This window comes from Gracilinanus agilis, chromosome 1, assembly GCF_016433145.1.
Source record: "Gracilinanus agilis isolate LMUSP501 chromosome 1, AgileGrace, whole genome shotgun sequence".
NCBI classification, from domain to species: domain Eukaryota; kingdom Metazoa; phylum Chordata; class Mammalia; order Didelphimorphia; family Didelphidae; genus Gracilinanus; species Gracilinanus agilis.
Window position 1 is genome coordinate 524,685,917 of NC_058130.1, and position 23,731 is coordinate 524,709,647.

General features: G+C 35.7%; 1 protein-coding gene across 1 annotated transcript in view; it reads right to left on the bottom strand.

Annotated features, from left to right (window-relative positions):
* SPIDR (scaffold protein involved in DNA repair) overlaps positions 1 to 23,731 on the bottom strand; it is a 590,496-nt gene that overhangs the window by 402,601 nt on the left and 164,164 nt on the right. The window contains exon 8 of the mRNA XM_044682801.1: positions 19,017 to 19,117. Within this exon, the coding sequence (XP_044538736.1) occupies positions 19,017 to 19,117 (101 nt within the window). The remainder of the gene's footprint in view (positions 1 to 19,016; positions 19,118 to 23,731) is intronic.

The following is a 23,731-nucleotide window of genomic DNA, read 5'->3' on the forward strand; positions in this document are numbered from 1 at the left end:
TGCCCAAAAGATTTTGCTCATACCCTTAACCTTGAACTTGTGTGTGTCTACCCGCCTCATATGTGTTTCTTGTAGACAACCTATGGTAGGATTTTAGTTTCTGATCCACTCTGCTATTTGCTTCCATTTTATGAGTGAGTTCATCCCGTTCACATTCAGAGTTACAATTGTTAGTTGTGTATTCACTGACATTTTTGTATCCTCCCCTAGACCCACTCCTTCTTATTATACTATTTTCTTTTACACCAGTAGTTTGCTTTTAGCCGGTATCCCTTATTCCCTCCTTTGATTGACTTCCCTTTCTGCCCCCTCCCTTTTTGTTCCCCTCTTTTTGTTCTTTTTAAAGACCAAATGAATTCCCTCCCCCTTCTTCTCCCCTCCCTTTTTTGACCTCCCCACTCCCCTGCTCCCTTTGCTTTATCCCTTCTGACTTTCTCAGTAGGGTTAGATAGTTTTTTATCCAGATGGATAATAAGGCTACTCTTCCTTCTCCTGGTTGATTACACTGAGAGTAAGGTTTGATTATGCTCTCTTCCTCTCCTTCTTATGATATTATTCATCCCCTCCCCTTCCCACACCCTCTTTGTGTGTAATGGAATATCTTATTTTTCTTATTTATTCGGATTTTTCTTGGTGTCCCCTACTATTCCTCCCCTCTTTCCCACCCCCCATGTCTTCTTAGACCATTTAGTATCCTGTCCTCTCCCTATGAATTATTCTTCTGATTGCTATAATAGTGAATATTATAATAGTGTATAGAGTTCACTACAGAGAATTATACATAGCATTTCTCCACCTAGTAATACAGATAATTAGATCTTATTTATGCCCTTAAAGAGTCAAGCTTAAAAGACTATGAGTTTTCTTTCTTTTCCCTCTGTTTCTTATTTACCTTTTCATCTTTCTCTTGATATCTGTGGTTGAGTGTCAAACTTTCCAATTATTCCCGGTCTCTTTTGTGCAAAACCTTGGAATTCTTCAATTTTGTTGAATGCCCATACTTTCCCCTGAAAGTATATGGTTAGTTTCGCTGGGTAGTTGATTCGTGGCTGAAGGCCCAGCTCTCTTGCCTTTCTGAATATTGTATTCCAAGCCTTTCGGTCTTTTAGCGTGGAGGCTGCCAGATCCTGTGTGATCCTTATTGGTGCTCCTTGATATTTGAATTGTCTCTTTCTGGCTTCTTGTAAGATTTTTTCTTTAACTTGAAAGCTCTTCAATTTCGCTATTATATTTCTGGGTGTTGACTTTTCTGGGTCCAGTGTAGAGGGTGTTCTATGGATCCTTTCAATGTCTATATTGCCCTCTTGTTGTAGAACTTCAGGGAAATTTTGCTGAATAATTTCTTTAAGTATGGAGTCCAAGTTTCTATTAATTTCTGCCTTTTCTGGAATACCAATGACTCTCAAGTTGTCTCTTCTAGACCGGTTTTCTTGGTCTGTCACTCTCTCATTGAGATATTTCATGTTTCCTTCTATTTTATCAGTCTTTTGACTTTGTATTATTTGTTCTTGTTGTCTTGAGAGATCATTGGTTTCTAAATGTTCGATTCTAGCCTTTAAGGACTGGTTTTCGGCTTTAATGTTTTGGTTTTCGGCTGTAATTTTTTGGTTTTCCTTTTCAATCTGGTCATTTTTGGTCTTCAGTTGTCTTTTCTCACTTTCCAATTGCGAAATTCTGCCTTTTAAACTGTTATTTTCTTGCCAGATTTCTTCCATCTTCCTCAGCATTTCATTTTTAAACTCTTCCATAGCTTGTGACCAGCTTTCATTTTTTTGGGGAGGTTTGGATTTTTGTTTTCCCTCTTCTGTTGTCTGGATTTTCTCTGTGTAGAAGTTGTCCAGTGTTCCAGAGTTTCTCTTGATGGTCTTTTTCTTCTGGACTTCCTTATTGCTGGCCATTGTTAGCCCCGCCCCTTTTCAGCTTTGTCTTTGCACTCAGGGTCTGCCTGGGCCTTGCAAGCTCCGGGGGCTCCGGTCTCCTTGTCCTCGGGGTCAGGCCTCCTGGTAGTTCCCGGTCTGCCCCTCTGCCCGAGGTTCCTTCAGCAGCCTTTGGGGCTGCTTCCACTGCCGCGCTCAGGTCTGCACCGGGTCCTCACTGGAGGTCCAAGCCTGGGCTGGAGATCGTTATTCAAGCCTAGGGCACTGCCTTTGCCTGCACAGATGCTCTTAGGGCCCTGCCTTCACCCCTGCAGAAGGTAGTGAAAGTCAGTGGGCTGGAGATCTTTATTCGCACCTGAGGCGATGCCTTCAGAGCTTGGGAAAGGCTGTGTTTTAGAGGCCTTTGTCCCGGCCTGAGGCGGTGCCTTCACCCACATGGAGGCTCAGGGAAAGTACCTGCGCACCCCCAGCCACCTGGGGTCCCTGTCTTGCAGCACACAGGTACAAGCCCCGGGGCTGCCAGTGATTATCTGGTTGCCCCAGTCCTGTTTTCCGACTTGTGCATTGGCGTTGTGCGAGGTGTGGGGGGTAGGGGTGGGGGAGGGGCTTCTTCCTCTCCAGTTTTAGTGAGAGCTGTTTCACCCCTTTATAGGGTGGAAATGCCCCGATTCTGCGTACCTTCAATGCTGCGCCCTGTTGTGGGGTTCCTCCGTTCCTCTGGACTCGTTTTTATTTCCCCTTGAGGGGTCCTGTATGCTTCGGTCAGGAGAGATCGAGCAGCTGATCCTTACTCTGCCACCATCTTAACCCGGAAGTCCCTCCACAACAAACATTTTGCCTGAGTAAGTGCTCCAAAAAAACATTCATAGGAGTTGGGGCTAAATAATTTCATGCTGTTCCCACTGTTTATACTAGCTGGAAGTTCCACATTCTCTCCTATATGAATGAGCATTTAAGCAAATTCAAACAACACTCTTTGAAATGCTATTGGTTTCTGATGAGGTGTCAGAGGCAGATAACACTGGAGAATCATCTAGTTCAAACCATTTATTTTATATATAAGTATATTGACCCCCAGAAAGGGGATGTAACTGCCAGTGTCACTTAGTAAGTCATGTTAGCCATCACTTAAATAAATCATTCAGCTCAGATCCAACTATTGGAGTCCTACCAAGTACCCAACTGTATGCCCAAAAGACTGATAAAAAAGGATTTCAACCACAATGTAAAAATTAGGTATTCTGCTACTTAGTTTTCAGGACTATATCCTTCCATTCAAACTATTAAAGTGCTACTGACTTCTTTTCTCAGGATCTTTCCACATACTTCTCTAAATATAAGTTTTCTTATGTATAAAATGAGCCTTTTTCCATACATTTCCATTTGCATTAGCAAATGGAAATGTATGAAAAAAATACGAGAATTGTCTTGAACTTAAAGTTAGAAATATTAAGGTGATAATACTACTACTAATAATAATAGATTTTACATAATGTTTTTAAGGGTTGTGTTTTAAATTTTTTCTAATTTTATCTTCAAAATAATTTTGGGAGGTAGGGTCTATTACTATCATCCCCATTCCACATATGAGGAAATAAAAGTTAAGTGACCTGCTCAGTGTCACACAACTAATAAGTTCTTAAGATCAAATTTCAACTCATATCTCCCTTACTTGCCATCCACTGCTTGGTCCTCTTCATCATCTAGTTTTCTAGATGATGAAGTTTAGCCAAACCATAGGGACTTAAGTAACTGTCACTTCTACAATAGCAATTATTGATGGGGAAATACAAAACATTCTTACTAATGGGATTTTTAATACAATACTCTATTTAAACTTCTATATTGGTGTCATTTTGAATTTAATATATTAATATTTTGATATTAATCTATCAACATTTTGAATTAAATATTTATCATCACTATGCAGCTGGCTCTCAGATTTACTTCTCCAGCTCTAATTTCTCTCTTGACCCATACATTTCCAACCGCCAACTGAATATCTCAAACTCAATGTCCCACAGACTTCTTAAACTCAACAGACCCCAAATTGAACTTCCTCCCCTCTTCCCTATGACTTCTCTTTGACTAAAGAGGGCACCTTCATCTTCCCACTCACCTAAGCTCACAACCTCATCATCATTCCTGTCTCTTTACTCGCTCTCACCCCTCACTCCTCTATCTAATCATTTGTAAATTCTGTCCTTTCTACCTATGCAACATCACACACACATACACACACACACACACACACACACACACACACACACACCCTTCTTTCCTCTGATACTACCACCACCCACAGGCTGGTTCTTATCACCTACATCAGTGGTTCCCAAACTTTTTTGGCCTACCACCCCCTTTCCAGAAAAAGTATTACTTAGCCCCCTAGAAATTAATTTTTTTTTTATATTTTAATAGCAATTAATAGGAAAGATAAATGCACCTGTGGTCATCACCGCTTCCTGGATCACTGCTGCACCCACCAGGGGGCAGTGGTGCCCACTTTGGGAATCACTGACCTACATTATTGAAATAGCCTGTTAACCAACCTTTTTAGTTCATCTTTTATTCAGCTATCAAATTGATCTTCCTAAAATGTAAGTATATCATTCTCCATTCCATAAACTCCAATGGCTTTCTTTTAGCTCCAGGGTCAGATATAAGACCCTACATTTGGCTTTTAAAGCCCTCCATAATCTGGCCTCTTCCTAACTTTCTATTTTCCTCAGACTTTACTCCATGTACTTTAAGCCAATGACACCAGCTTCCATGCTCTTCCTATCTCACAACCCTCTGTTTCCAAATGTGCACATTCCCAAGCTGTCTCCCATTCCTCAAATGCTCTCCCTTCTCATCTTCATCACTGAGTTTCCCTGGCTTCCTTCCAGCTACAGCTTCACCTTTTGCAAGAAACCTTTCTCAGTTTTCCTAATAACAATGGTTTTCCCCTGATGCTACCTCCAATTTATCTTGTTAATAATATCTTTTTTATTTTTTCCTTTTTAAACCCTTGCCTTCTATCATAGAATCAATACTGAGTATCAGTTCCAAGGAATAAGAGTGGAAAGGGCTAGGCAATTGGGGTTAAGTGAATTGTCTAGAGTCGCCCAGCTGGGAAATGTCTAAGGCCACATTTTAACCCAGGACTTTTCATCTCCAGCAATGGCATTCTACCCACAGAGCAACCTACCTGCCTCTATATCTTGTTTGTACATAAGTGCTTGTAGGTTGTCTCCCACATTGAGACTGGGAGCTCCATAAGAGCAGGCACTATTTGGGAAAGTGGGTTGTCTTCATATGCCCAGTGTTTACCATAGCATTCAGCAAATATTAGGCTCTTAATAAAGGCTAATTGACTGATTGTATTAGTAATAATATAGACACATTTTAGTTTCTCCTTTATTTGTGTGATTTTGTAAAAATGGCTACATTTTCTTTTTTTCTAGATCTTAATTTTATTAATTAATTTGGAACATTTTTCCATGGTTATAAGATTGATGTTCTATCCCTCCCCTCCTCCCACCCCCTCCCATAGCATTTTGAAATGTGATTTTATTCTTAAATCCAGGGGTCAATTTGTTTTCCTCTCAGTAGACACTGTCATTTAAGTGTTCCTGTTCATGCAGAGACTATTTAATAATGTATTAGTGATGTATTAAAGCTTGGAATACATGACTTCTAAGGGCCTTCCAAATTTAAGTTTCTATGAATTTCTTACTGATAAAAGAACTCAATTAAAAAACAAAACAAAATTAAGACAAATTTGCTAGAGCACATCTACTGCCTCTAACCAGACTTGGTCCCTAAAGGCAGGAGCCCTATCTAAACTTTCTATCTTCTGCAGTTTCTGGCACATGCTCTACACAGAGAAGGTACTGACTCACTGACTGACTGAATGACTGAAGTATAATTCAGGACCAGAAATCCACACATGACTAGTCTCACTTCATGTGAACAAAAACACTGGAAGGACAGGACAATTTGAATTCCTTTGGTGCATTTTTTTCTCCCTAGAAATTTCTCCTGGGAGATGTCAAAGGTATCAAAGCTGAGATTTAATTGTGCCAGCAGCTTCTTCAAAACTGTGCATAAAATTTCATAATTATTTATTTTAAAAGAAAAAAAAGGAAAAAATTGAGTTGAGGAATTAGTGACAACTAGCTATGTAGAAAGATTAAGCCAGCATAATTGATTCAACTTAACAAATCTTTATTAAACATGATATATAATTTTTGTTTTTGTATCATGGCAAGATGCCAGAGTAACAGTTTGAACTATGTTGGAAGGAATAAAGATAAGGCACTAAGGAAGCCAAAGAAAACTCTGCTTTGCCAATGATGGTGACCTTTCTGAAGGTCAAAAGCAAAATTTTCAACATATAGATAATATGTGTCATTAACAGTGGCTGAATTTAACCCCATACACATAATTTTTTGCCAAGCCACATACCGACTCCTCCAAGAAGCAAGTTTTCCCTCAGATGGCTGATCCCACTATGGTAAAGTTTAAGTCTTATTTATGGAAAAGTTTTAAAAAGCAAGAAGGAAAGATTCTTTTATACCTTAAGCCTAAAAGAAAATGATCTCAAAACACTGTTGCACCAATATTTTTTAAATGATCCATAGTGTTAAAGGAGAGTAAAATCCTAGATAAATGAAATCCACAGTTGACCCATAAGAATTGTCCATTAGCATCAAACTCCTCAATGAGGGCATTTTTACTCTTAAAATTCAAATAAATGAGAAAGGAAACTGTGCTTCACAGGACTTAGAACTAGGAAGGAACCTTAAAGACTGATGTGTGATACTTCCCTCACCTCCTCTACAAATTTTTTTTTTCCGGAGGTGTTAACAAGAAGTTAAATAGCTAACATGAAGAGGAAAAATAAAGAGGAGAAGCAAGACAGCAAGATGACTCTATAAAATGGACTATTTAGCCCCATGAATAATCAAGAATTGGCTATTATATCACCCTTAGTCTAGGTTTTTAAGCTCTCTAATTATTCCCAATAAAAATGTGAAATGCTTTGGCAGTCTAATTACCTCTTAGGATGAACTCTTCACACCTCTGCTAATTTACTGTTAAAAAGGTCATTTAGGATCACAAATATCCAGGATATGAAGTCATAGCCTTATATTATACAGGACTAATATTAAACTCCAGTCGATGGCCTGCTTTCTGACTTTAATGATTCAAATGAATGTGTTAACAGTTAATTTGACCTCTTCTCTTCCAAAGCCACTAAGAACTAAGTTAAATACCCTTGGATACATCAAGATTTGGGTATTATGGAGAGTAAAATCCAAGCTTGAATCCCGTAATTGGTTTTCTGGCTTTATTGGTCAGAGAGAAGCTGGAGATGTTCCAGAGGCAGCACATTTGACCCCAGGGAAAAGAGGAAGCAAGAAGGAGAACTAAAGTAAACCCTCTCCTGCCAAAATAGCACTGAAAAACTCCAAAGAAGTTATAATCAGCCTTCCCTTAACTGGAACAAAGGATGTGTGTTAGATAACATAGGTCCTAAAGAAGATTTTAGGAATAAACACAAAATGGCTGCTTTAATAAGCAAAATAAAAGCGGGGAAACTCAACAGTTCTTCCTTATCTCCTATTCCATTCTCTTTTCTTACATCTAAACTAATTAGCAGTCTGCACTATTTTTAAAAGGAAGGACATTACAGTTCACTATAAAATAAATATATTTTTAAAAGATTATAATGGAAATTAAGGCATTTACTGTAGTAAGTAACCATCTTTATTATTTATCTTTATTTGGCAAAAAAAAAAAAATGGCCAGAGGTGAAGCTATCTTCATCAGGGAGGTCCAAACTCCACCTTCTGTGTTCCTTCTGTGTTCATTTTGCAAAGAAACAAGCTACTGTTTTATTATCTACCAAAGCAAGCTAGTTAGTTAATGATCAGCATGGCATTCTCCACTCCTAGTTACCCTTTAATTCAAACTAAAAAAACCTGGTATCAGGAAAATCTGTATGGGCATTTTTAGACCCTCCTATTCAGGAGACATTATTTAACTTAGGGGTTTCCTTCTCTTCATCTTACAATTTCTATGCAGAAATCCCAGATCACTAGAGCATGGCTTCTCCTACTCCATTCACTGAAAGGGTAACTTCAGAACAAGACTATTGCCAGTATTTCAAAGTAGCTCAGAAGAGTTCCCTGGCATCTGTTGTGACTATGAGGCATGCAGCCAAGCATATCCCCATTCCCTGAAAAGACCTGCCAGGGAATTAAGGCTTTGTAATTCTGAACCACAGGGAGATATTAAAGAAATCACCACTCCCCAAATAATTCAAATGGATAGACATAATTTGTTTCTTTCTCTCTCTTTCTCTCTTTCATACACACACATACACACACACACACACACACACACACACACACACACACACACACACACAACTTTTGAAAGATAGTGATAGAAATAGATATACAAAAAAATTTTGTTGTTGTTTTGAACTGTTTCAGTTGTCCTTGAGGCCTCATTTGGGGTTTTTCTTGGCAAAGACACTGGAGTCATTCACCATTTCCTTCTCTAGTTCATTTTATAGACAAAGAAACTGAGGCAAACAGGGTAAATGATTGGCCCAGGGTCATAGACCTGGTGTCTAAAGTTGGATTAAACTCATGAAGAGGAGTCTTTTTGATTCCAAACCCAGGGTTCTATCCAATGCAGGATCTGCAAATATATATGGAAATACAGATATATGTATGTGTATGTATATACAGAGAAATGTATGTAGAAATATATATATGCATATATAAAAAGATATAACCACAGAAATACATGTAGGCATAAATATGGAAATGTGTACTGAACTATATATAAAGAAAAATGTAAAAATGTATTTCTGCATATATAGAAGCATCATAGAAATACAGAGAAATATGTGTGTATATTTAGAAATATATACATAGATCTATATCTAATATAGGCATAGATGTCGACATATTGTTAGAAAAGCCATTTACTCACAATCACCCAATAGGTCAGGCCATGGAAATTTTATCCCAATTTTATAGATGAGAAAACAGAGTTTCCAAGCAATTAGGTAATTTGTTCAAGGTCACATAGCTAATAAGTACACAAGCCAAGATTCAAATTAAAAGTCACAAGTGCTGGTTTTGGAATCAGAAGTCCTTGGTTCAAATCCTGTTCCTGGTCCTTAACGACCCATATAACATCAGATTTTAGTTTAACTCTCATGCCTCAGTTTTTTCACTTATAAAATAATAAGGTTGGACTAGATGATATATGAGGCTAGCATTAAATCTATAATCCTAAATTATTACAAGGAAATAAGGGAACGGAATAGACATTTCTATAACATCAACTATGTGTCACACACTACACTTTTAAAAATATTGTCACATTTGTTCTTCATAACAACACTGGGAGGTAGGTGCCATTATTATCCCCATTTTCCAGATGAGGCAAACTGAGGTTACATGACTTGCTCAGTGTCTTGTCACAAAGCTAAGTATCTGAGACTAGATTTGAACTCAGATCTTCCTGTCTCCAGGCCCAGAGCTTTACCCATTGTACCATTTAGTTGCCTCTATTACACTATTCTGTTTTAAGTGGCAGAAAGTAGGAAGAGCTTCTGTTATAAACACACAACAATTTGAAAACACATTGATGGACCAAACTCTCATGATAAAGATAAAGAAGTTTTTGCTTGGTCCTACATACAGAGTGACAATATCCTCTGAATCTCTAACATCAATCATATAGCTATTCTAGGACTCACTTTTTAGCTCTCATATATGTATTTAGAGTAACTCATTACCCACTTAGACTATAAGCATCTTGAGGACAGGTATCAAGAATGGATCAAAATAGATGAATAATAGATATTTACTGAATGAATGTGTCAATTTTTCTACCATATATCCAAAAACAGATGCATTTTAGTATGTTAATTTCATTGTACAAAAGAACTGATTTCAAGATTGTCATGGTTTTTCCACTACTCTTGATAAGAATCCTTTAAGTATAAAAATTGTTCCAGAATTAAAGAATTTCAGGGCTGGAATAAACCACAGTGGCCATCTAGTCCATACATGAAAGGAACAGCCACTATAACATACCTCCAAATTGGTCATCCATATTTTATTTCTTAAAAACCTTGGAAAGAGGGGGCAGCTGGGTAGCTCAGTGGAGTGAGAGTCAGGCCTAGAGACAGGAGGTCCTGGGTTCAAACCCGGCCTCAGCCACTTCCCAGCTGTGTGACCCTGGGCAAGTCACTTGACCCCCATTGCCCACCCTTACCACTCTTCCACCTATGAGACAATACACTGAAGTACAAGGGTAAAAAAAAAAAAAAACACCTTGGAAAGAGAAGCTACTACCTTTCAAGGCAGCTCATCCCACTCAAGGCCAGCCCTTTTTGATAAAACTTAATATCATTTATTGTTTAAATAATAATTCCTATTGTAAGTAATTTTATTAAATTTTAATAATTAAGTCCAAATATTTTTACTTTCCTCTGAGCTTCTAACCTACACTTTTATAATTTAAAACAAAAGAAATGATGGAAGCATCTTCAATCAATTTCAATATAATTTGCTTTGTATTTTAAAGAACCTAAAAGAAAAACTGAAAATTCATGTTTTCAAAAGTAGGCATAAAGAAAGTTTGTTTTTTAACATTACAACAAGTTTAGATAAACAATAACAACAAATAGAAAATGTGGTCATTTGCCCTTAAGAAAAAAATGAACAAAAAAACATAACAAAACAAAAACAAAGTAGCACTGGAAAACAAAAAGCATTAGAAAAATGTCTAAGTTCTTTCAGAGAAAATACTCCTGGAAAAGCTAACTTGAATTTTGGAGCTTCTACAGAATTTCCAACTCATTCCTATGCTTTACACTTTAGGGTAATTTTTTCCCATTTCAACAACCCTAGAAGACAGGCGTTACTTTTCGTTCTATTTTACAGATGAAGAATATTAACCTGATAAATCAGAAATTGAGGAATGATTAGGACGGGGGAGGGGAGTGCTTAAGGGGGAAGATGGAGGTGATGAAAATAATACAGAAGACTATGAAGTCCTGGTGCTGTTCTATGATACTTTTTCTTCTTTAAACCTTCATACCATACTCAGGATACTGCTTGACTATTGTGATGAGAAGAAATGTAAAGACTAATAATTAACTCTCCTTAAATTGTCCCAACAACTCAAATGTTTAAATTACCCTAAAATTTTTGAAATTGTGCTCAAGTTTGCCAGCAAAGAGCTATGAGAAACTCAAATTTGGAAAAAACAAGTTATAATAAGAACCAACGATACCTACAGCTCAACAGTAAAGGCAATACTGACTGGAGAAAAAGGCTCTGGATAACTATACTCTAATTTGGAAGGAACCTTTTACATCTATGATGATCATGACTCCATCATTTTATCTACTTGCATCATCTCTGGCATATTTTTTTCAGCCTGGCAAATTTTCAATTGTGAGAGTGGGGCATAAATCAGAAAACAGCATCTGTTCTAGGTCTGGAAAAGTAACAAAACAAAAAACAAAACAAAACCCCAAACCCAAAATTCAAAGCAACAATATGCAATAAAATGTGGCACCAAAATAAGTAGAAGGCAATGAATATAATCTTGTATTCATGGAAGAATGAGGAAACAATTACTTAAGGAAAAGGAATATAAGGAAATTAAATTTGAGGAAGAGAGTAGAATAAAGAATAGATAAAATTCTGAGTTATTTTTCCATGAGCTTGGGTTTAGTTAAAGGCATAATTTATAAACCATAGGCTGAAGGATTCTCACTTTTACTGAAGAAAACCAGAGTTTTAATCTAAATAGAGACCTGGGTAAACCACCCCCAATGAGAGAAATATCTGTAGTCAGGATGACTCTGTAAAGTGTTAGAGAATTTTTCACCATGAGATGGTTCTAGATTTGTCTCATGATCTTTTTGAAGTGTGGAATGATGAAGATGAAAGAGGATAAGGATACCATGCCAAAGAAAGATCTCACAAATCTCAACACCACTTAAGCCCCCTGGCATCATACTTTGTAATACCTACATGTTTTTTAAGACACTGGTTTAATATATCTGGGGCTTTGTCAATTCTGAGCTAAATTCAGCATGAAGAAATTTTTGGTATGCTTTTAAAATACATCTGGTTTGGAGAACTTTAAAGAAAAACACAAAAATTCCCACATAAAGAGATTCCCCTTTCCTTAGAGGTTTAGATAAATCTTACATTCTCGAAAAATATAAACCAATTACCCCTAAACAGGGGTTCTGAACCTGGTATCTTCTCTCTCTGAATAGATTTCAAGAGGTCTATTAACTTGTATAGAAAAAAATTATCTTTATTACAACAAAATTAGTTTCTTTTGTAATACTATGGGCAATATTTTATACATTTAAAAACGTTATTCTAAGAAGGAATCCTTAGACTTCACTGGATTGCCATGGGGGTTTATGACACAGAAAGTTTAGAACTTTTATAATGAAAAGAATCTCAACATTATTAGCAGTTTGAGTAAAAAAAAAAAAGCATCAGAGAGATAAGCTTTCTTAGGATTGCAGGAAGTCATATTGTAGTTTATTGGTTTTCATTTAGGAACATACACTGCTATTTTTAGTTTATGATTCTTGATATCCAAAGCATTGTGAAAATACTTGTCCCAGCTGTTCCTGAGTAGAAGCCAAAGAGTAAAGAACTAAGAAGCACAATCAACCCTAATGTCCTAGAACTTAATTCATGCCTCAACTCTTATGTTTTTCTTTCTTTAGTCTGAATTTCACATCACACAAATGTAATCAAATGAAAACTCATCAGAGACAAGATCTAGAAACTTGTTATATCTTAAGACAAGTATCTGTCTTGGAAATTATTCCTCCCCTTTTCCCCTGACACACACCCAATTTAGCTTCCCAATCACCACTCTGTTAGAAATAAGGGAAGAAAGAAAATGAAATGGTTTCTCAATAGATAGCAATGAAATGTGCTCATGGAAAAGACTTAAAAAATCTGGGAAGTGGATGGAATTTGTCCCAATATGACTGACAAAACAAGGTGTGACTTTCTTATGGCCCCAGTGGAACAGAAGGAGTAAGAGAATGGGTTCTGATTAGTAAGAGTATATCATAGGGGGCAGCTGGGTAGCTCAGTGGAGTGAGAGTCAGGCCTAGAGACAGGAGGTCCTAGGTTCAAACCCGGCCTCAGCCACTTCCCAGCTGTGTCACCCTGGGCAGGTCACTTGACCCCCATTGCCCACCCTTACCACTCTTCCACCTATGAGACAATACACCGAAGTGCAAGGGGTAAAAAAAAAAAAAAAAAAAAAAAAAAAAAGAGTATATCAGGGTGGTAGAAATAGAGGGAAAATCATCTTGAAAAAAAGAAATGCAAAATTTACAACCAAGTAACAAAAATATTAAGATTTATTTTTTTTTTAAGGTAGAAAACATTGCTGGAAAAAGGCAATTCATGTATCATGTTACATCAAATGGAAATATGTTCTTTTTCATTACCAGAGAACTGAATAATTCTAAAAAAGATGAAAGGAACCAAAAAGCAATAAATAAATAAATAAATAAAGGTAACCTTCCCATCAAGGGATTACGACATATAACAAATAGCTTAATTTTTTTAAACCATAATGTCTCATGCTCTGGAGGACATAAATAAGGAAAGATTGGGTGGGACAAGTACACTTCACAAGAACAGCGACAACAACAAAAAAAAAAGGTGTGGTTCATAAAATAATCACTTAGTTGCTAAAATCCTCTTGTAAGCTTGTGAGAAAAAGGGGATGCTATGACTGGTGCATTTATTTGCTCAGACAATTATATTAATCCATGATTATAATGAAGAAAGGACATTTCTGTTTCATAAAGGCTGAATTCTGAAATTGGTTTAGAAAAAGCAAAGGCAGAAGGTTCAAAGCTCATACCTAATCTAAAAAGATAGCTTTATATTATAACAGAACTATCATTTCATGTGACAATGAAATATGTCCCAAAGGGAGTTACTTATGATCTTTATTGAGATCTTTGGTTATATTTGAATAGATCACTGAAAGTCAGAATGGTGGAAGACAAGTATCTGTACAGGTATAATTTAATGTAATTATTAGTTTCTATTTATTAGTATTAGAATATTATTTTTAAACCATATTTTTAGTATACATTTTTGGAGAAAATGTACAAAAATACTTCTTTATTCATCTAGCATCTTCCATTTTGTAATCATGAGCCTTTTTAAGAAACCACAAAGAAATATATATATGAAATGAAATTATTTTTTATTTAGTTGTTTCAGTAATATCCAATTCTTTGTGACCCTTTTTGGGGTTATCTTGGCAAAGATGCTAGAGTAATTTGTCATTTCCTTCTCCAGATCATTTTATAGATGAGGAAACTGAGGCAAATAGGGTTAAGTGACTTGCTTAGGGTCACACATCTAGTGTCTGAGGCCGGATATTAAGTCAGGTCTTCCTTACTCCAGGCCCAGTGTTTGATACACGGTGCTACCTAGCTGCCCTAAAAGAAATTATATTTCAGCTTAATATATCATCAGAGCCAAATATATTCCTGCCTTTAATGTCAGAGATTTTAAAGTGATTGTGCTTTCCCAACAATAATCATCACTAGTACTTGTCTCCCAGTATCTCTTGGCCTGCCTGCTATTGCCTAAACTCTGTATTCCATGTCCTGACTCTTTGCCTTTGAAGATACTGTTCTCCTGCCTCCAAAGCTACTAAGTTCTCCCTCCTCATGGAGACAGGAGATTCTCTCGTCCTGCTTTCCCTTCGCCCATCTCTCTCCCCTGATTCTTTAAGTCCTAGACCCCTACTAGCAAGCAGCCCTCTCCCGCATTACTTTAATTTCACCTCTCTTTCATGACATTATCATATATTTGTTATCAGCTGCTTTACATAGGTTTGTCCTTTCTCCTCAATTAAATGGTCAACTCTTTAAAGCCAATCTATTTCTCTTGTATTCCCCATACCATCCAGTAAAGTGGGGTATACACTGTAGTCACTCAATAATAGTTATGGGCTGGTACAATAGCTTTTTTAGATGCTCAATTTTATTTGGCTAGTATTCATTTGAGAAGTATGTTGCATTCTATGCCCACCATAATAATCTAACCCATTCCCATTTTGGCTATATAATTTTCAAGGGAATTGGCTGATGAAGCATTAAAATAAATGAATGTTTGGGGGAATTCTTACAAAATATAATCCTGTTCCTATTCCACTTAGTTAAACAATAGCCCTTTTCTTACTGAACACTTCCACTCAAGCTACAGAAGACATTATAAGGACTTTGGAATTTCCTGTCTTTCTGGTACAGTGAACTATGCCGAGTCAGGACTGGGACATTTATAAAGATAATGGCAGAAAATAAGTAATGTCCAGTGTAGCTAAGAAAAGAACAAACTGCCCCCTCCAGTGGAAGGTAAACTTTGCTTGACAGTATACACATCAGATGAAGCGGTCATGATTTATCTGGCCATTGCTTGTAACCCCGCCAAGGATTTGTTTTGACAATACCACAAAGAATTCTAGAAGCTCCAAATTGGAAGTCTCTTTATAGATCTTCCAGTTACACCCATATTTTGTTAAATTCTGAATTTAACACAGACCAAATACAATTACTATTTCCATATACAAAAGCTATACATGCCTGGAGACTTGTTGATCTGATCAAACAGGTTTTCATTTAGAAAGGGATGAGGAGCAAGAAAATTATACCCCATCTTTTTTGTAAGCATCACATCAAAGAAAATTGCATATATAACAAAGGGAAAATACGAATATTAGTGAAGAAATAGAATTTGGTATGTAAAAGAAGAGTAGCTTTAGGAATTATGTACTGTCATCTCCATAAATGTATACACCATAAGAAATGAAAAAAAAAAAAGTGAGATGTCTCTAAAACTTGGTTGACTATGACTGGTGACTACAAAATGGCAAAGGAAGGAAGGATAAGAAGGTAAGAGAAAAAGCCTTCCATTGAAAAGAAACAGATTATTTCCTCCATGAATTTTTCTCTAGTGTAAGCAATATGTATTCTTTCACAACATGACAAACATGGAAATATTTATTATATTATATGATAATACATATATGATCTATATCAGTTACCTGCCTTCTTTGAGAGAGAGAGAGAGAGAGAGAGAGAGAGAGATCCCTCTAGTCAAAAGGAAGAAAAAGACCAGTAGAATAAGTCACTTTGTTGTTGTTGCTCAGTTGTATTCAACTCTTTATGATCCCATTTGAGGTTTCTTGGCAAAAACAATGGGAGTGGTTTGCCATATCCTTTTCCAGCTCATTTTACAGATGAGGAAATGGAGGCAAATAGGGTTAAGTGACTTTCTCAGGTTCACACAGCTAGGAAGTGACTGAGTACCAGATTTGAATTTAGGAAGATGAGTCTTTTCAACTCCAAGCCTGGCATTCTATCCATTGTAACACTAAGTTACCCATAAAATAGTAAGGGAATGCCATGAGACCTGGATTTCATGAATGCATTGGACAAAGTTTCTCAAGGGACATGAAATCTTTCACTTCACTTCCAGTTCACTCTTTAGCTTGCTCCACTTCAACACCAGCTGCCTGATATAATGAATCTATTTCTCTTGAATGAAAGACTTTTCCTTCCTACCTTCCTATCCCTCCTTCCCTCACCATTTTTGTAGTCACCAGTGATAGTCAATCAAGTTTTGGACAGAAAGTAGCCATGCCATCCTTCCCCATCTCCTCTGCATTTCTTTGCCCACTTTCCAGTATCCCATTATGTTCTGTCTTACTCAATTAAAAACAAAACTCCTTAAAAGTGGGGACTGTCTTGATTTTTGGTTTCATATATCCCCAGTGGTTAACATGATGACTGACATATGACGAGCACTTAATAAATGCTCTATCCCTCTGACTATCTAATATCTTTATAGATAATATCAAAGTAGATAAAGCATTGATTTTCTTTTTTTTTTTTGCAACCAGGATTTTTCTACAATAAAGTTTGTGAGGCACTTTAGAAAAATCAGGATGTCTAGCTCATTCCTCTAGCTATCTTCTTTTTTCTTATATCTATATTCCTTTTTTTCTCAATCTAGTGACATTGGCTTCCTGGTTGCTCTACAAACAAGACATCCCATTTCTCAGCTCAGGGAATTTTCTCTGGTTGTTCCCTAAAATACTTTGCCTCTCCATCTCCTCCTACTGGTTTTCCTGAAAGTCCCAATTAAAATCCCATCTACAAAAAATCTTTCCCAAACCCCCATAATAGTGGTATATTTCCTCTTACTTCCTATTTATGACATATATAGCTTCTCTTAATGTATTTGTTTCCTTATACTCTAGCCCATTACATTATAAGTTCTTTGAAGTCAAAAACTTGTCTTTTGCCTTTCTTTATAACCCCAGAACTTAGCACAATGTTCAATAAATAGTTATTGACAGACTAACTGAGTCAACATAATGATTTCCTCTACCAATTCTAAAGTGATATAGTGATATTATGATAATTCTAGCATTTCAATTAATTCAGGATCATTTAAATTCAACTTTATTGTTTCTGTCATAGAGGAAAATAAAAAAAATTTTGTAGGTGGTGGGAAAATTTTCCAATGTGAAAAAAAAAACAAAACTGAAGGTATAGAGCTAAAAGTTAAAATAATGAAAACCTTAAGCAAAAGATAAAAAAAGTTACTTCAGTTCTCAAAGCTAATGATATTTGAGATGTTTAAGCAGTTATCTTTAATGTATATAAGAAGTAACAAAGTTAACACAATAAAAATAACTATAAGTATTTGGGGCTTTTTTATGATAAAACCTTATATTGTTCTTTTTACAAAAAATAACACTAAAGACACAATAATCAAAAATAATTGTTAAGAAATAATTTTATACTCAGTATGCAATTTTCCTGATTTAAGAATTAGCACCAGATAAAATGGACTTTAAAAAAAGCTTTATGATTTAGCATCATAATTTGTGAAATTCCACATTTGTCAAAGAAACAGAGAAATAGCTATGTAAAACAGGCATCTCAGAAAGGGAAATAGGTACCTGCCTCAAGGAAGACTCCTCCACATGCACACCTCCCAAGGAATAAAAATATTCTTGAGTGTATAGGTCATCAGAGTGTGAATTATTATGTATTTAATTTAGAAGCACAAGTTTATGAAATGGAAATATGATTTGCATAATTTCACATGTATAATTAATAATATATAGCTTGCCTTCTCCAAGGGTGGGGGAAGGGCTAGAGGAAGGCAAGAAAAGAATTTGAAATTTAAAAAAATCTTAAGTCAAAAATAAATAATAAAACAAGTTTTAAAAAAGACATGCAAGCCTATGGTAGGGGTGTTCTAGATGAAAATATCCCCAAAAGAACAAATATGTTTTAGGTAGGAAGGAACTTTACTTTAGAGGGAATCATAAATTAAGAAAGATCTTTCAAAGAGCTAAAATTGGGGTCATGAGCTTAGGCAAGAAATTTCAAGAGGAAAGCAAAGAATTCCTAGAGCAGGGATTTTTAACACTTTTTGTGTCCTGGACCTATTTGGTAATCTAGTGAAGTCTATGAACCCCTTCTTAGAATAATGTTTTTATGTGCTTGAAATAAAATAAATAGGATTATAAAAGAAAACAATCATCTTGAAATAGAGTTATCAAAACAAAACAAAAAAAATTATAAACTGCAATTAGTTTCTCTAACCCAGAGAAATGACTAGTATAAAAGAGCTGCTGCTTCTCCCTGCGAGGACAAATGGAAGAGTAGAGAAAGAGTAGTGTGAGAAAGGGACTCTCCTGAAAGTCCAAGAAACATTAATGTATATGCATAGAGAATTTAAGAGTTAACAAAAAAAGGTTCTGTTCTATGAGTGTCATAAAGAGGTTTTCAAAATCAGGTCTTAAAAAAATATATCCAAAAACTTTCTGTGGCTTAAAGATTTTCTTAAATTGTAGGAGTATGGATTCATATGGCTAGCAAATTTTTAAAAAATATAACCAAAACTTAAGAAAAAAATATTCACTTTACAAAGTATATTATGCACATTCAAAAATACAATTTAAATGTCCACATAAATTCATCTGATAATTCCCCAGCAGACATGTTTATGCAAGTTTTACCTGGCAGTGTTTTGTTGGAAGTAGCATTCTGATGCCTCCAAAAAGTTATGGCGGACCGTTCTCTATTCTGTAATCGATTTAACCTTTCTGCTAGTCCTCCCCTATAGAGGTAAAAAAAAATGTTTAAATTAGAAAAGATTTATTCCACTTATCAAAGAAGTAAACTAAACAAAAAGAAAAGCATGACTTCATGATACATCAAGAAACAATAAAACAGGGCAGCTGGGTAGCTCAGTGGAGTGAGAGTCAGGCCTAGAGACAGGAGGTCCTAGGTTCAAACCTGGCCTCAGGCACTTCCCAGCTGTGTGACCCTGGCTAAGTCACTTGACCCCCATTGCCCACCCTTACCAATCTTCCACCTATGAGACAATACACCAAAGTACAAGGGTGTAAAAAAAAAAAAAAAAAGAAACAATAAAACAAAATCAAAAGACTGAAAAAAGAAACCATGAAATATCTCACAGGAAAAAAAAAAAAAACTGACCTAGAAAATGGATCCAGGAGAGATAATCTAAGAATTCTTGGACTACCTGAAAGCCATAATTTTTTTTTATAGCCTAGACACCATAATACAAGAAATTATTAAAAAAAAAAAAAACACACCTACCCTGATATTCACAAAAAAGAGGGTAAACTAGAAAAGGAAAAAATCCACAGAACATCTCTGGAGATAAATCTCCAAATGACAACTCCCAGGAATATTATAGCTAAATTCAAGAACTCCCAAGCCAAGGAGAAAATATTGGAAGCAGCCAGAAAGAAACAATTCAAATACCATGGAGCTATAGTCAGGATTATATAGGACTTAGCAGGCTCCACATTAAAGGATCAGAAAGCCTGGAATGATATTCCCAAAAGATGGTATTTGTAATTAAAAAAATATTTTATCAGTATTAGAGCAGTTAGAAGGAGTATACATAGACAGAGGGAATGGGAGTAAGCTGATTAGGATGATATAATACACCCCCCCAAAAAATCAAGGGGTGAAAAAGAGGACTGCACTGAGAGGAAAATGAAGGGAGAGGCAGAATGGGATAAATTATCTCATCTAAAGAGGCATGAAAAACTTAATAGTGGAAGTTAGGATGAGGGTGGTGACAGGTAATGGTTAAACCTTACTGTCTTGTAAGGATGACCATAGTGAAAAAAGAAAGCTCATGTTCAGAAGACGAAAATAAAATGGAGGGGAATACGTAGTTGGTAATCACAATTGTGAATGGGAAATAGAATGAACTCATCCACAAAATGGAAGCAGATAGCAGAGTGGATTAAAAACCAGAATTCTATGATATGTTGTTTACAAGAAAACAAACATTTGAGACAGGGAGACACATACAAGGTAACAGTAAAGGACTGGACAGAATTTATCATTCATCATAAAAAGTAAAAAAGCAGGAGTAGCAATTATGATCTCAGACAAAGCTAAAGCAAAAATAGATCTGATTTAAAAAGATAAGGAAGGAAATTATTAGTTGCTGAAAGGTACTATAGACAATGAAGTAGTAACAACACTAAACATATAAATACCAAATGATATAGCCTCCAAATTTTTCAAGGAGAAAATTAAATGAGCTTCAGGAGGAAATAGCAAGTAAAACTATACTAGCAGGGGAACTAAACTTTACTCTTTCAGATCTAGATGAATCAAACCAAAAAATAAACAAAAAAGAATTAAAGGAAGTGAAAGAAAATTTAAAACTAATAGATCTCTGGAGAAAATTAAATGGGAATAGACAGGAATATACCTTCTTTCAGCAGTATATGGCATCTACACAAAAATTAAACTTGTATTAGGCCATAAAAACTTCACAAATAAATGAACCTTAAAGTGTTATATAAGCATAATAATACTCATTATAATAATAGTAATAAAATTTTAAAGCCTTGATTTGTAATAGAGAATAAGCTTTGACCTCTAAAGGGAAAAAAAGAAGAAATATATTATCTTTATTTCTATTATGTTAGGTTATCATAGCTTCAAATTCAATCAGTCTGTTGGCAAGCATTTACTGAGCCCATATTATTTGCCAAAATTACTGTGATAGGTCCTGGGCGTGTGCGCGAGCGCACACACACACACACACACACACACACACACACACACACGAAACGGCCTCTGATTAGAAGAACTTAAATTTTATCAGAGGAAACAATACATACATTTACAAATTTGTAGAGAATACATACATAATAAAGGGTTGCATGTATTAATGGAAAAACACTAGGAAAAACACTTTTCTAATACAGAGGTAAAATGCAAGAATGCTTATTTCTATGATTATTTGATATAATAAAAGAAATGCTAACCTATAGTTTGTGAATTTGTTTTTTATTTTTTATTTTAATTATTGCATTTCAACATGATTGGTTTCTTTTGTAATCCTATTTATTTTATGTCAAGCATTTAAGAAGAAATGAGAAGAAATTTAGAGGTATACATGTCATCAAAAATAAGACAAAACAAACCCTATTTGCATACAACATGTGGGTGTATTTAGAAAATACAAGTGGATCAGCAAATAAGGTAAAATAATAACTTAAGCAAGAGCAGGATACAAAATAAATCCACAAAAAATATTAGCATTTCTCCACAGTCCTAACAAAAACAAGGAAGAAATAAGATAAGTTTTAATCAAAGTAATCACAAAAAGCATAAAATATCTCAAAGTACTCTATCAAGACATACAGACAATATACAAATACAACTAAAAACATACTTTATATAAATAATGGGAGATTTGAATAATTGCTTGTATTTGAGTTGTGCTCACAAAGTAAAAAATGGTTTTACCAGAATCTATTTACAAATGTGTGCTTAAACAATAATTGTCTCAGGATAATTTTATAAAAACTATGCAAAACACTAAAACTAAATTTATAAGTATAAAAGTTCTAAAATCTAAAGGGAAATTTGAGAAAAAGTACAAGGGATGGGAATATAGTACCATGAGACCTCACACTATATTATGAATTCATAATTAAATCAACAAATCTATGAGAGCTTACTAAACCCCAGGTACCACACTAAGTGCTGGAGATACAAAGAAAGACAAAAAACCATCCCTACACTCAAGGAAATCAAAAATCTAATGGGGAAGATAATATGGAAATAGTTATATACCCACAAGATATATAAAGAATAAATTGGAGATAATCAGAGGGAAAGAACAATCGTTAAGGGGGATTGGGAAAGCTTCTTGGACAAAATAAGATTTAAGATGAGAAAAATGGGAGCTGAGGAAGCCAGAAGAAAAGCACAAGGAAGCAGAGAATTTCAAGCATAAGGGACAGCCAGTAAAAACATATGTATTTGGAAGACAGGAAAAGAAAGGAAGCCAGAGTCATGGGATTTTAGATTCCACAGAGGGGAGTAATGTGTAAGACATCAAGTCAAGTCAAGAAGCATTTATTAAGTACTGACTATGTGTCAGCTGAGAGTAAGGAATACAAATACAAACGGGGGGGGCAGCTGGGTAGCTCAGTGGAGTGAGAGTCAGGCCTAGAGACAGGAGGTCCTAGGTTCAAACCCGGCCTCAGCCACTTCCCAGCTGTGTGACCCTGGGCAAGTCACTTGACCCCCATTGCCCACCCTTACCAATCTTCCACCTATGAGACAATACACCGAAGTACAAGGGTTTAAAAAAAAACAAAAACAAAACAAATACAAGCAGGAAGTAAGACAGTTTCTATACTCTCTGAGAGAACTTTCAAATGGGGAAAAGAGGACACATAAAGTCATCTCAAGTGAGGGTGTGGTAGAGAAAACTTGGAGAGTCAGGAAAGAATGAAGACCTGGCTGGCCTGAATATTATCCAGACAATCAGAGGAAGGGGCCACAGGGACAGACAGTACTTCCAATATGAGAAATCCAGAAGTGAAGTGAACTTTCAGGATAAGGAGATTTCTGTGGCATAATAAAGTCTAGAGGGTCGGAACTAGAGCTTGGGAAACACAGAGAAGGTAGAAAAGGATCAGGTTATAAAGGACTTTCAATCAATCAAAAAACATTTAAGAGCCTACTATGTAACCATGCACTGTATGAAGCCTAGGAAATGCTAAAAGAAGCAAAATAAAGTTCTGCACAATATATTCCAAAAACTAAAGTTCAATATATTCCAAAACACTCATATCAGTGTTACTATACTGTTAGGGAAGCATTTGAAACAGAGATAGTACCACTGATTCAGGAATGGTTGAAAAAAGTGATATATGAGTATAATGGGATATTATTTTATATTATGAAATGAGAAATAGGGAAAACCATGGGAAGACTTATAAAGACTAATGCAGAGCAAAATATGCAGACCCAGAGGAACAATATAGATGACGATAACAATGTAAATAACAAGATAAATAAAATGAAGTAAAACTATGAGAAAAAGAAAAACCATTGAAGGTACCAAGGAAAAGATAATGAACCAGCCTTTCTCTCGGCAGACAGCCAGAGCACTATTAGGGCAGAATAGTGTATATATAATCAGATGTGGTCACTGTATTGAATTTTTTTACTTATCTGTTCTCCTTTGTCACAAGAAGGGATTCAATGTAGAGTAGCTGTGTAAAATAATTATGACGTAAAGTCAAAAAAGAACAATAAGATTTTTTTAAAAGATTAATAATCAAAACCAGTGTCTTCACTTTTCCCCACCTTGGTATTTTTTTTTCAGTGTCAAAGGCTGGCTTAAATAGGTCACATTAGTTTTTGTAACTGTCCT